This window comes from Erigeron canadensis, chromosome 6 (genome assembly GCF_010389155.1).
Source record: "Erigeron canadensis isolate Cc75 chromosome 6, C_canadensis_v1, whole genome shotgun sequence".
NCBI lineage: Eukaryota > Viridiplantae > Streptophyta > Magnoliopsida > Asterales > Asteraceae > Erigeron > Erigeron canadensis.
Window position 1 is genome coordinate 44005725 of NC_057766.1, and position 13250 is coordinate 44018974.

Consider the following 13250-nt stretch of genomic DNA (forward strand, 5'->3'; position numbering starts at 1 on the left):
TCATTGGAGTTTTACAAAGTTAATGGCGTAGTAGGTACAATGCAGTCCACGTCACCTGTCAAATTGCCATGGAGTTTCCTGAAACGTAACACTACTATGCTCCAATCAATATATGTATGTGTTTTATATGTAAATGTCATTTTTCAATCCAAATTTAATTACATAAAACACTACGTACCATAATGTTATCATGTTTTCTGCCTCCTTGTCTCCTTGCCAACTCTATATATGATAAGTTAACATATGCAAGACACAAACAAACGTAAACTTATAGAACAAACGTACAGAAATGGAATCTGCTAAGGTAGTTTTGTATCCTTCTCCAGGAATCGGCCATCTCGTTTCGATGGTGGAGCTTGGTAAACTCATTAATACCCGCCATCCTTCACTCTCTGTAACCATTCTCATAATTCCAGCACCTTTTGAAACCGGCTCAACGGATGAATGCATCACTAGCGTCTCTGTTTCCACCCCTGCCATCACTTTCCACCACCTCCCAGCTATCGCTCTTCCACCCGACTTCTCTTCTGAATTCATAGACCTTGCCTTTGGGTTACCCGAGCTTTACAACCCGACCGTCCACAACACACTCGCAGCCATCTCAGAGACATCAACCATCAAAGCTGTGATCCTTGATTTCTTTTCAAACGCTGCTTTTCGTGTCTCTAAATTAGGTCTCAAGATACCCACTTACTATTTCTATACAAGTGGCGCTTCGGGCCTATGCTCGTTTTTATATTTCACAACCATCCACAAGACAACCACAAAGAGCTTTAAAGATGTTGATATTTTCTTTGATATTCCAGGGGTGCCTCCAATTCATTCGTCAGATATGCCATCGGATATGTTTGATAGAGAAACCAATTCTTACAAAAACTTCATAGATACTTCTGCCAACATGGCAAAATCTTCCGGAATTATTGCAAACAGTTTTGCAGGCCTAGAAGAAAGAGCTGTTAAGGCTCTCCGGGATGGTAACTGTATCCCGGATGGCCCAACCCCACCTATTTATCTGATCGGGCCGTTGATTGCTGGCGGCAATCAAGTAGATCCTAACGAAAACGAGTGTTTAAGATGGTTGAACTCACAACCTGCTAAAAGTGTTGTGTTTCTATGTTTTGGGAGCATGGGTGTGTTCAAGAAGCCACAACTGAAGGAAATGGCTATTGGGTTAGAGAAAAGCAGGCTTAGATTCTTGTGGGTGGTGAGAAATCCCCCACCAGAAGACGAAAATGAGAGGACTTCTAGTGCTAAAGATTTCAGTCTTGAAGATATTCTTCCACAAGGATTTTTAGCAAGGACTGTAGATAAGGGGCTGGTGGTGAAAAACTGGGCACCGCAACCCGCGATACTTAGTCATGACTCGGTGGGTGGATTCGTGAGTCATTGTGGGTGGAACTCGTCCCTTGAAGCGGTGGTCGCTGGGGTGCCAATGGTGGCATGGCCATTGTATGCAGAGCAGAAGATGAACAAGGTTTATTTGGTTCAAGAAATAAAGGTGGCACTATCATTGAAAATGTCAACAGAAGGGTTTGTGACAGCAGAGGCTGTAGAAGAGACGGTGAAGGTTTTGATGCAGGGTGAACAAGGGGCAGTGGTCAGACAACGGGTTTCACAGATGAGTAAAAGGGCTAAGGCTACGTTGGAGGATGGCGGCTCCTCCCGAGTTGAATTCAATAAATTAACCGAGTCATGGGGAAACATATAAACCCTATATGAAGGATGATATGAACCCAAATCTAAGGTAGCTTTTATTGGAAAATATATAGTACTAGTATTATTGTTTTTGTTTACAAGTTTACATTGCAATAACAGACTTGGGTGTGACGTACGATCATGAAAGCTATCATTGGACTGTAATGTTTTGTTTTCCGAGCTTTTTATACCATGATTAATTAACAAATATGCTAATAACTATTGATAATACATCTATCTCACTTTGAAGCAAATTATAGGCATATGTGAGGGTCAGATTGTATAGCCAACTCTCCCTAATTAATTATTAGTTGTATCCCATAAAGGAAAATCTATCTAAATCACTTGGAGTCAGTGGCCGGGCCGGGGTACCAATGATGGCATTGCCATTGTATGCAGAGTAGAAGCTCGATCAACATATGGCTCAAGAAATATAGGGTCACTAGCTAAGCTAGCATTGAATAACCTTCAATACAAATATCTATAGACTGGTGTGTGTTAACAAAACTGAAATGGTTAATGCTGCCTCTACAACGTACAAGCTTGAAGATACTTGACTTGCACCAATCAGTACAGGACATTAATGATACTTGACTTGCCCAAATCAGTCCGGGAATACATTCTTTACAATCATTCATTCATGCCTTTCCCATCAACTCTATATTCTCTTAAATTACTCCAAATAACGTGACAAATTTAACAAGTCCATCTATACATCACAACCATTTAAATGAGTGCCAAAATTTATTATGAAACTCAACTGATGATTTTACATACCTGAAGTTTGTGCAACTGATCATGGATTCTACGATAAGAACTGATGACTTCAATAAGAGGAGGAAAGCTACGTGGGCTTCATATATAATCGGTGGGATCATATTCCTGATATTCATTATCCTTGTATTCCTTTATGCAATCCTCCGGGTTAGAAGCATAAAGATCCATCTCCAATCAGTGAATATCAAAGACCTCGTGACCAACAACAGATTGTCGCCAGCTGCTTCCTTCAGCATGTTACTTAAAGCACAAGTGACCATCAAGAACTCAAACTTTGGGCATTATAAGTTTGAGAACAGCACACTTGTTTTAGCCTATAGAGGAACCCATGTTGGTGAAGCTGGTATTGGAAAGGGGTTGGTCAAGGCTAGATCAATGAAAAGGATTAATATTGTGGCCAAGGTGAGTTCAAGTTCTTGGAAAAGGGACGACGTGTCGTCGGATTACAGGGCTTCTTCACAGAAGATCAAGTTGGCGGCAAGCGCACAGGTGACTGGAAAAGTACATGTGCTGAAAATCATCAGGAGAAAGAAGATAGCGAAGATGAATTGTATCATGGAACTTGATACAAAAACTCAAACCATTGATAACATGCATTGCAAGTAGTTCCGGCTAACGTAGTATATATATTCTCTTGTTCCACACGTTTAAGATCGAGTAGTTGTTGTAAAAGTATATTAGCATTCGTAATCATGATTCAATAATGAGGTAGGAAGTTTATCACTGATGGCAAAGGCCTAACTTAATACAAGTGAAATATGTTTTCTGCTGTTTTGTTTGTATAACTGTATCATATGCCCTCAAAAATGAAGTGTAATGCTTTTTTTTTTTTAGAAATATTTAATGTCCAAAAAGAACTCGCCCAATATCTGCGGGTTACAACTAAAACCATGATACAAAATATTAGTAGCCCATATCTTTGAGCTCACAATTACGGCCTCAAATTTTTATTGTCTTTCCAGTGTGGGTCGGGTTATGGGCATCAATGTTTTCTAACGATCGTTCAATTCTCTTGCATTTCTTTGTTTATGTTATTGTTCATATTGTCCCAAATAGCTAGCTAGCTTCTTTATTTAATTTTGGGAGGATATTTTCTTAACCTTTCAGGTATAACTGTATGACCGTATGATCGAGTATTTCAATTCTGACGTCCACCGTCTCTTGATGTTTAAATTAGATTTATATGTCGAATGACCATCAGGTGAGGGGCTGCTTAAATATGTTCCTGAATCTATACTTACCCGTGTTGAAAACGATTTTCGCGTGGTTTTAGCTTTAAGTTTGTTTTTTTTTTATTTCTGATAATATTAAACCTTCAAAAAAAAGTTTTATTCAAATATACCTTTTTCATGATTACTTCTTTTCTTGCAAGGTTGAGTACATATACATTTTATTGGAAGAGGTATTTATGTTCAAATGATTCGGGAATGAAATGATGAATATATATATATATATATATATATTTAGTTAAATCTTCCGTCAATATGAACACGTGGTCGTTCATATTAATTTGTCAAATATATATTACTCGATCTTCTAATATATCTAGACATCCGTGATCAAGTAATATAGTATTAAGTTGTCAACCTTCTAGTATTAACATCAATTCATGGCGTTTTACAGAACTTTCCAACATAACTAATATGGATCAGTAGACTTTTATTTCTCAAAACTAAAATGCATTGTGTAGTGTATATTTTGTGAAGTCTATAGTTATAGGTTAATTATCAGATATTATAATTATAATATATATTAAAAACAAAGTTTCGTAATCCGTGTAAAGAATAGTAACTTTTTTATTTTTTTTATTTTCACCACATAAGTTTCAATCTTTACATTTTTAACACTAAACTATAATACTTTTTAGTAAACTTTTTGTTCTATTTATTTTCACCGCAAAACTTTCAATCTTTACAGTTTTAGCACTAAACTATAATATTTTTTAGTAATGGTATGCTTTTTATTCTTTTTTTTTACTTTCATCGCAGAAGTTTCAATCATTACACTTTTAGCACTAAACTATAATACTTTTATTAAACATTTTAGCGTGTAAAGAATAGTATATTTTTTATTTTTTTATTTTCACCACATAAGTTTCAATCTTTACATTTTTAGCACTAAACTATAATACTTTTTAGTAAACTTTTTATTCTTTTTATTTTCAACACAAAACATTCAATCTTTACACTTTTAGCACTAAACTACAAAAATTTTTAGTAAACTTTGTATTCTTTTTATTTTCACTACAATATTTTAACTTTTTACACTTTTAGCATTAAACTTTCATAGTTTTAAATTTTCTTTTATTCTAAGGTACGGGAAAACGTGTATAAAATAGTATACTTTTTATTTTATTTTTTATTTTCATCACAATAGTTTTACTCTTTACACTTTTAGAACAAAACTTTGATAATTCTTAGTAAACTTTTTAATCTTTTTATTTTCACCATAATATCTTAACCCCTTACACTTTTAACACTAAATTTTTTTATTTTTTGATAATCTTTTATTTTCACCACAACATTTTAACCCCTTATACTTTTAGCACCAAATTTTTATACTTTTTGATTTTCTTTTATTTTCACCACAACATTTAAGTCTATTACACTTTTAGCACTAAACTTTTATGTGAACGACTTTCACTTTCACACAAAACTTTTATATTTCATTTTTTAAATGACAAATGTCAGTTTTTAATAATTTGAATAATACGTGTTTTTTTCAAAAACTTTATGGCACATTATCTCTTGAATAATATTTTTTATTAAATCGTTAACAAATGTAATGTCTCCCAAAACAACGCCCGGATGACATATCTCGTTTAAAGTATATTATGATTTACTGTAATATATATATATACTCCGTATGAAAAACATAATGAATTAGACAACTAAGCTTCCTAAGAAATTCCGTGCGACAACTCGTAGAAAATAAAATAACAAAACTGATCGATGACCAAATTAAGGTCGCGCTGATGAATCAAGCTAGCAAGCAGCCAATTAATTAAAGATAATTCAAAACATCTAGAATATATGGATACATTAGTCAACAAAATTGTACTCAATCCACCTTGTTGTATATATATATCTGATCTGATACATATATTATTACCTACCCTCTATAATTAATATTAATATATATATATATATTTCCTTCGATTACAAAGACACAAAATACTATTATTATTTACTAATTATTATCATCATCACTATACAGCTAGCTAGATCATAATATATCACATAATTTCTTAATTCATCAAACAACAACATCCTAGCTACTATTAACAAAAGCATGGTTCCAACAAACCCATACGGCCATGTCAATGAAGACCTATCCGTCGTAGCCAACGATGCTCGGCGGAAAAGACGAAGGCGGGTCCTCATGTCCGTAATCATCATCTCCGGTTTCGCAGCCGCCATCATCATCTTACTATCCGTAACCGCCGGCAGGTTTCGAACACCAAAGTTCCGAGTCCGATCAGCCACCTTCGGAAGCTTCAACCTCGTGAACTCAACAACAACCCCTTCCTTCAATATAGTAATGAACACGGAGCTAGGTATCAAAAACACAAACTTTAGGCGTTTTCGATATCGCAGGACCACCGTTGACTTTTACTATCGGGAACAAAAAATTGGTGAGGCGTTTGTTTGGAACGAAAGAGTGAAAGCCAGAGATACCAGGAAGTTTGTTGTCCCGGTGGTGTTGTCTTCCGAGAACATCACGTCGGTTTCGGAGTTACAAAGGGATGTCAACGGTGGCGTTTTGCCGTTGACCAGCAGGTCGAGGTTGACCGGAAAGTTCAAGGTATTGATAGTGATACGTAGGTATAAGCATGTTAATATGGATTGTAGAATGGACCTTGTGATTGCAAACAGGACCCTTGCAAATATCTCTTGCCGCTAGCTAGCTCGCTCATCCGCATCCATATATATATGGATTATTACGAGTATTATTATTCTACGTGTACTTACCGGCCCGTACATATAGAAACCTCGTGTACTGTATATTTGACACAATTATATCTATGAAATTTTTTTATTGTATTGTTTTAAGTTTTGTGTTTTTGTATATATTGTTTGTATATTGAGATGATTACATTTAACAGTTTTATTTAATAAATAAGATATGGTATGAATTTTTATATTGTTGATTTTTGTGATGGATACGAGTAGTCTTTTATAATGGCCGATAGTTTAATATGTGGTCATTTTTTCGTATTATCTTAATGCTAATGAAAATGGACTTAATCATCTCTTCTAATTAATTCCTTTTTGTATGTGTTTTTATAACAAAGAGCATAGCCAAAAATAAACACGTGACATCTATGAAACATAACAATTACGATGGAGACATATTCCCAGTTACAATCAAGGGATAAAATTCGGTCTTGGCCCTTTTGAACTGGTCTCCAAATCCAAATTTTACATGTAAATTTTCTATGACTAATGTCTTTAGTTTTTTTGGATCTCTATTTTGGCGGGCCTTGTCTCTCGGCCTCCATACATAAATTTGGGTTCATAGCTATACAGTCCATACTCTCATAGTCCTATACTCCAATTAGACACGGCCAAAAAATCCCGGTACCAAAAAAACTGGTCCGGATAAACTGATATTGGGACACGGAAAAACTGGTTCCACAAGTTTCAGTTCCATTTTTTCAAAAACCGGTTTCGTTTCTTTAAGAACCGATCAGTTTGGATCCGGTTTCACTTTCGGATCCAAAAATCAGTTCCTTACCAATTCTAAGGCGGTTGGGTTCCGGTTCCAACAAAAAAAAAAAAATAGGGTCCGGCCACGTCTAATTAATTACAATATATGGTTGAAAAAATGAATACACTACAAATTTGCAATTGCTAAGTTTTCAAGAAAGAAAAATGACCACTTTGTAGAAAATAGCTTCCTATTATCTACCTTCTTATGATAATAATAATCCAAATTGAACAGATAACTACATCTGAATAAGGATATTATGTTTTTTTATACTACAAGTTTGGATGATTTCACTTGCTTTACGAGCATATTTATTTAAAGAAACTCCATAGCATTAGAGGGTTTAAATGTTTCGGAAGAGTCTAGAGATTCTTGTACTTGTTTATTTTTTTGATTAATTGTAATTGTAACTATATGACGACTAGTGACTTGCTAGTTTGTTCCTCTCATTAATATAATTCTATGCCATTTTAAAAAAAATAAAAAATTGTTGGGGTTCAAATGAAACAGATTGTAATTTGTCTGGATATGATAAAAAGAAAGCGAACCCCACAAACACCAAAAAGACAAAGCAACTAAAAAGATTAAACCATTCATAAAAATTAAAAAAAAAAAAAAAAAAAAAGAGGACTTATTACGTAACTATCAGATCTTGATTGAAGAGGGCGGGTAGTAATAGGATCATCAAAGAGTACGTACTACTGTTTGATAGGTTTGGTTCAAGCGGTGCCTGTGTCTGCTCCTCTCACTTTGTCCTCTTGTTGTTGTTATTCTTTAGATTCATTATTTCTGGTAAAGTTTAAAGCTATGACATTTACTTCCCCTGCCACTTCCTACACATACTCATAAATTTTTTTTACCTGCGCTCTTCTTTTTTGAAGGCCTATAGCATAGCTAGCATACCAAATTACCAAGTATTGAATTTTTTTTCCCCCTTTTTCTTATTTATCTTTTTTAACATTCAGAATCAGATTATTGAAAAAAGAAAACCAACGAAAAGCTAAATGTACATAAATATAGTCAGGGTAAATAGGACCGAGTTTTAGAAGCTAAAGTTACACCACTTGGTCCAATTTATATGGATTTCTAGTAATATTTATCGGATAGCCAAATAAGGTAGTTTAAACTTTAATTTTGAGTTTACAATATTTGAACAAAGCACAAAGGTACATTTTCAAAAGAAATCCCAATCTATTGAATAACGGAACGGGTTCAAAAACTAATATATGTGCATTTTTTCTAGTGACCTATGAATACATCTACATTTTATACTTGTCTAATATTTTCAATTAAATTCTGGTAAAATTCCAACAACTTTCATTTTCTCTTTGATAATCTTTCCATTTACATTTCTAGCAAACCTCTTTTCAATCTTTTTTCTCCATCATTTTCAATTAATGCGTTTTCAGTACTAACCTATGTGATAATTTTTATCTTTTTTTTTTCATCTATACAACCCATCCCACCCTTTTTTTGTTACCATTTTTCTACAACATATGCGTCAATTGAAGTTTAAAAAAAAAAAAAAACAAAACCCTATATAGATTAAAGAAAATGGTAAACATGATTGTAAATAAATACGGAGTATAAAACAATGCTGTTAGAAACATGTAGAGAAAGTTTGAAATAGAAACCCGACTTGTAAATTGGAAAATATAATATGTATATTTATTCTGTCTTTACTGTGACCAAATATGTACAAACCAATATGTGTGTGACTGAGTGTGTGTGAACAGATGGTCAGCAGTGAAAGTGAAAAGGTAGGTCTCAATCAGACTGTGAAAGCATAAATAGTCGATGCATTCAACGATACTTTCATTAATGTTTTTGCAACCTAATCGATATGATATGTAAATTTTTTGGAGTTTGACGCTTCACAAATGGTGACAAACAGAACCTACAGTGCCGTTTTCTTCTCTCTCTCTCTCTTTTTTTTTTTTTTTTACTTTTACAGTTTTACTGTCATTTCTTTTGCTTTTTGAAATTTTTGGAAAACGTACAAATTTCTTCAAAATTAAGTTAACTTTCCTTTCTGGTTAACGAAACCAACTGTGCAACCCAACTGGCCAGTCTCCTTTTTAATTCATCCATTAATTACCAGTTTTTATTTTTTAATATTTATTCACATTTATATTTTGTACATTTACCACCAAAAAGAATTATGGCAATATCACGTGGTTCAATTCATTTCATAGATTCTCTTTGTTTGGTCGGGTATATATATTGTGCATGAACAAAAGAGTTCGTAAATTAAATTTGCAATAACTATATATAGGCCGGATTGCCTACAACTCGGGGATAACATATATATAGGACGATGATGGAATGGAAGGAGATATAAATACAGCTAGCAAACGCTTTTGATGAAAAATGTTACATGTCATAGTATATAAATACTTTAAGATGCAGAAATACAATAGATCGATGTGCAAAATACCCAATGCTGCAAAAGATAGAAACCCGTTGTAAAATTCCCAAATCTAGGATAACATGTTGTAAGTTGACTATGGTTGTTAGGGAGTCGAGCTTTTTTTTTTTTCTTTTTTCTTTTTTAGTAGCCCGAGCTCCAACTCGAACTACATTTCAATTAATCTATTTCTAGTTTCTACTGTATAACACTTTAGTTTTGAATCAACTACTAGTATGTTATTTGCTTAGGTCAGTAGTACATGCTTGGAAGTATCCTAATTAACGAAGGTCAACTTTGGAAACATGGTATTTGCTTTCAAGGTTAATATGATTTTAACAAGAGTGGATTTATTGGAGGTCTCATATTCAATTTCTATTTTTGCTTTTTTGGAAAAATTTTAAGGATGATTAAGAAAATGGTTGAAACATTAATGGACAAAATAACCCAATTATATCGTAATAATCGTATACACCTGAGAGAAAAAAATAATTCATGGTCTCCGGATAACTCAACAAGAAAACTTCTTACATTTGTCCGTTTTTATGTTGATTTAACATCCATTTGAAAAGTAGATTTAAATAGTAAAACGATTCTAATCCTAGGTGACTAACAAAAAACCTTTGTTGATAAAAGATTACAAAAACAAACTTATCGTTGGTCCATTTGACAAAATTAGATGGTAGTTTATGGCCGAGTAACAAGGTATTAAGCATTAGTGTAATACATGATGTTCTATTATATTAAACTAGAGGATACCTGCGCAATGCGGCAGCAAAGCGGCGACAATGGGTGATGTTGACATTAACGGTGTTGTTATTAATGTAAAGGTAGTTGACGTAACGTGATAGCATAGTTAATCCAAAGAGGCACTTGTGAAATATGAGATATGTGTGAAGATGTTTTGGTTTACGTAAGGGTGTTTTAGGGTTTAAGATACAAATGTTAAAAGGTTAGAGGTAAAAAAGTTACTTCAAAGGATAAATTGTTTAAAGGAAAAAAAGTTTTTCTCCTTATTAGATAGTTTAGATATATTGCTAACGATGTCCAACCTAGAATGTCAGAGACACTCCCGTTTTAATCGAGGTTTTGAGTTCGATCCTTAGGAATGACAAATTTTGAAGTTTTTTTCTTCCGAATACTTGTAACGACTCATGGTCAATATCTTGTTGTTTAGGGTACGTGCAAGTTTTACCATTATACGATGAAGTTTATCTGATATCGTATACTGACCGAATGTTAAGAAAACTATATTAAGTATACAGACTGAATGACTCTATAAAATTAAGTTGATACTTCCACATATTATGGGTAACATATAAGACATCTCTATTTTTCTTACGTGAAATATTTAGAATTACCATTACTTAGCTTTCAATCCTTTTATTCCAATTTTTTGTTGTTGTTGTACTAAAGTTAAGCCTATCGATTTTGAAGTGACTTGTTAATCTAATAATTGGCATAAATGTTCGGCAGTTTTAAAGAAAAATCACTGTTTTCTAATAAGAACATTACTAGATATCATTTTTCTATTGCTGATAGATTTTCAAACGTATACTTTCGAAATGAGTTTTTATACACTTGCACTCCAATGTAGACTAAATGACTAATATATTGAATTGGGAATTGGGATATCATCTCTGCTAGAACATTATGGGGTATTTGGCCTAGTTTTTTAAAGAAGCTTTTAGCTTTTTTGCTTATTTTGAGAGAAAAAAAAGCCAAAAGATATAAGCTAGGCCAAACAACTCCTATATAACCTTAGATACAATCTCTCTTATATACCGGAGATTAAGCGTTTGAATTTTATTAACTTCAAAGAGCAATATAAAAAACTTTTTCATCACAAATTTGTATTACGGATCATTTCCCATATTACATGACGGATCATTTCCCATATTACATTATACTAATGGATAGGTGCTCGTGGTATTTTAGTTACTTCTGGCTCTTTTGTTGCACAATGTCCTCGAAATTTGTATGAGAATACATCAAAAACATCAAGAAGTAAAAATTGGTAGCTTGGACTTCGTTGATGAGGTTTTTTTTTTATGTCTCGGGTTACCGTAATTGACCTATTTTTTTTCAATCTTTTTGCATTTTTTGCATTTAAAATTTCGGGAGGGTTCGAGGTAGACTAATTTGTTTGCCATCTAAAATGTGTATTTCAAATTGTAACTTTAACCCTTAGCACATTGTTAGTCGGTTATTTTATACTTAATATGTTTACTATTTTTGCCTGTTAAAAAAAAAAAGGTAAATCTGACATTGTACTCTATCTAAGCTTAAGAAAGCTTTTTCATCTTGATTTTTTATACCATAAAAATGATAATGAGTTTTCCTAACAAATTAGCCTAAAAATCCTTCTAATTATTGGATGATGACATGTTGAAAAATCAGGGGGAAGATTAGGAAAGAAAACTAGTGGATACCACATGTCACCTTCTTAAAGTGTTAAGAAGATTTTAGACTATTTTGTTAAGAATATTGGTCATTTTCCATTATTTTAACAAATATTAAAATATTTACTACCCAAAGAATATTATTTTTGCCTTATATTAAATATTAAACAATTTGAGTTCAATTTACAAGAAAAAGATGAGTGGAACTATGGAACATACAATACGTATAGTTTGAATATTTAAAGTCTTTGTTTTGTAACTTTGACCTTAAATATATATATTTTTGTTATATAATACTTGATGAAATTATGCCCAATGAGAATGTATCTAAAACTCAATCAATTCATATAGTTTTCATAAAAGATTATACAATATAAAAAAAAATTATGGTCACAAGTTAAATAATAAAAACTTTGAAAACTCAAAACATGACACTTTTAATGGGACGAAAGGAGTAACATTTTTCAATTGTAGATAGCTTTTCACTTACAAACGTATACTTTCGAAATGAGTTTTTATACACTTGCATACCAATGCAGACTAATATATTGAATTGGGATATCATCTCCACTATAATTAATATCATCTCCACTATAATTAACATTATATAACTTTAGATACAGCCTCTCGTACATACCAGGGATTAAGCGTTGAAACTTTATTGACTTCAAAGAGCAATATAAAAAACTTTTTCATCACAAATTTGTATTACAGATCATTTCCTATATTGCATTATACTAATGGATAGGTGCTCGTGGTATTTTGGTAATTTTGGTTCTTTTGTTTCACCGTGTCCCTGAAATTTGTATGAAAATGCATAAAAAACATCACGAAATGAAAATTGGTGGCTCGGTCTTTATTGATAAGGTTTTTTCTTATGTCTCAGATTACCGTAATTGACTTAATTTTTTTTAACCTTTTTGCATTTTTTCCATTTAAAGTTTTGGGAGGGTTCAAGATAGACTAAATTGTTTGCTATCTAGAATGTGTATTTAAAATTGTAACTTTAACCCGCAGCACATTGTTAGCGGTATATATATTGTTTTTGCCGGTTAAAAAAAAAGGCAAATCTGACGTTATACTTTATTTAAGCTTAAGAAATCCTTTCCATCTTGATATTTTATACCATAAAAAAATAAGGGATTATGGCACTCGAATGTAACCAATTATGACTCAATAGTAATGTAATGTAGTGACCTTTTAAATTGGCTATTTGATGTAAGTACATTTCAATTTTTTTCTTTTAATGTATCGGTTGA

The 13250-nt window shown here is 32.8% G+C and overlaps 3 protein-coding genes across 3 annotated transcripts; all 3 read left to right on the forward strand.

Moving 5' to 3' along the window:
* Positions 1 to 260: 260 nt before the first annotated feature.
* Positions 261 to 1860, forward strand: LOC122603499 (UDP-glycosyltransferase 88B1-like). Its single transcript, XM_043776215.1, has one exon. The coding sequence runs from the start codon at positions 290 to 292 to the stop codon at positions 1706 to 1708; it is 1419 nt and encodes a 472-aa protein (XP_043632150.1). The 5' UTR covers positions 261 to 289; the 3' UTR covers positions 1709 to 1860.
* Positions 1861 to 2493: 633 nt separating this feature from the next.
* Positions 2494 to 3078, forward strand: LOC122604986 (late embryogenesis abundant protein At1g64065-like). Its single transcript, XM_043777842.1, has one exon. It carries the CDS (start codon positions 2494 to 2496, stop codon positions 3076 to 3078), a length of 585 nt encoding a protein of 194 aa, XP_043633777.1.
* A 2685-nt stretch (positions 3079 to 5763) lies between these two features.
* On the forward strand, positions 5764 to 6375 carry LOC122604987 (late embryogenesis abundant protein At1g64065-like). Its single transcript, XM_043777843.1, has one exon. The coding sequence runs from the start codon at positions 5764 to 5766 to the stop codon at positions 6373 to 6375; it is 612 nt and encodes a 203-aa protein (XP_043633778.1).
* Positions 6376 to 13250: the final 6875 nt, after the last annotated feature.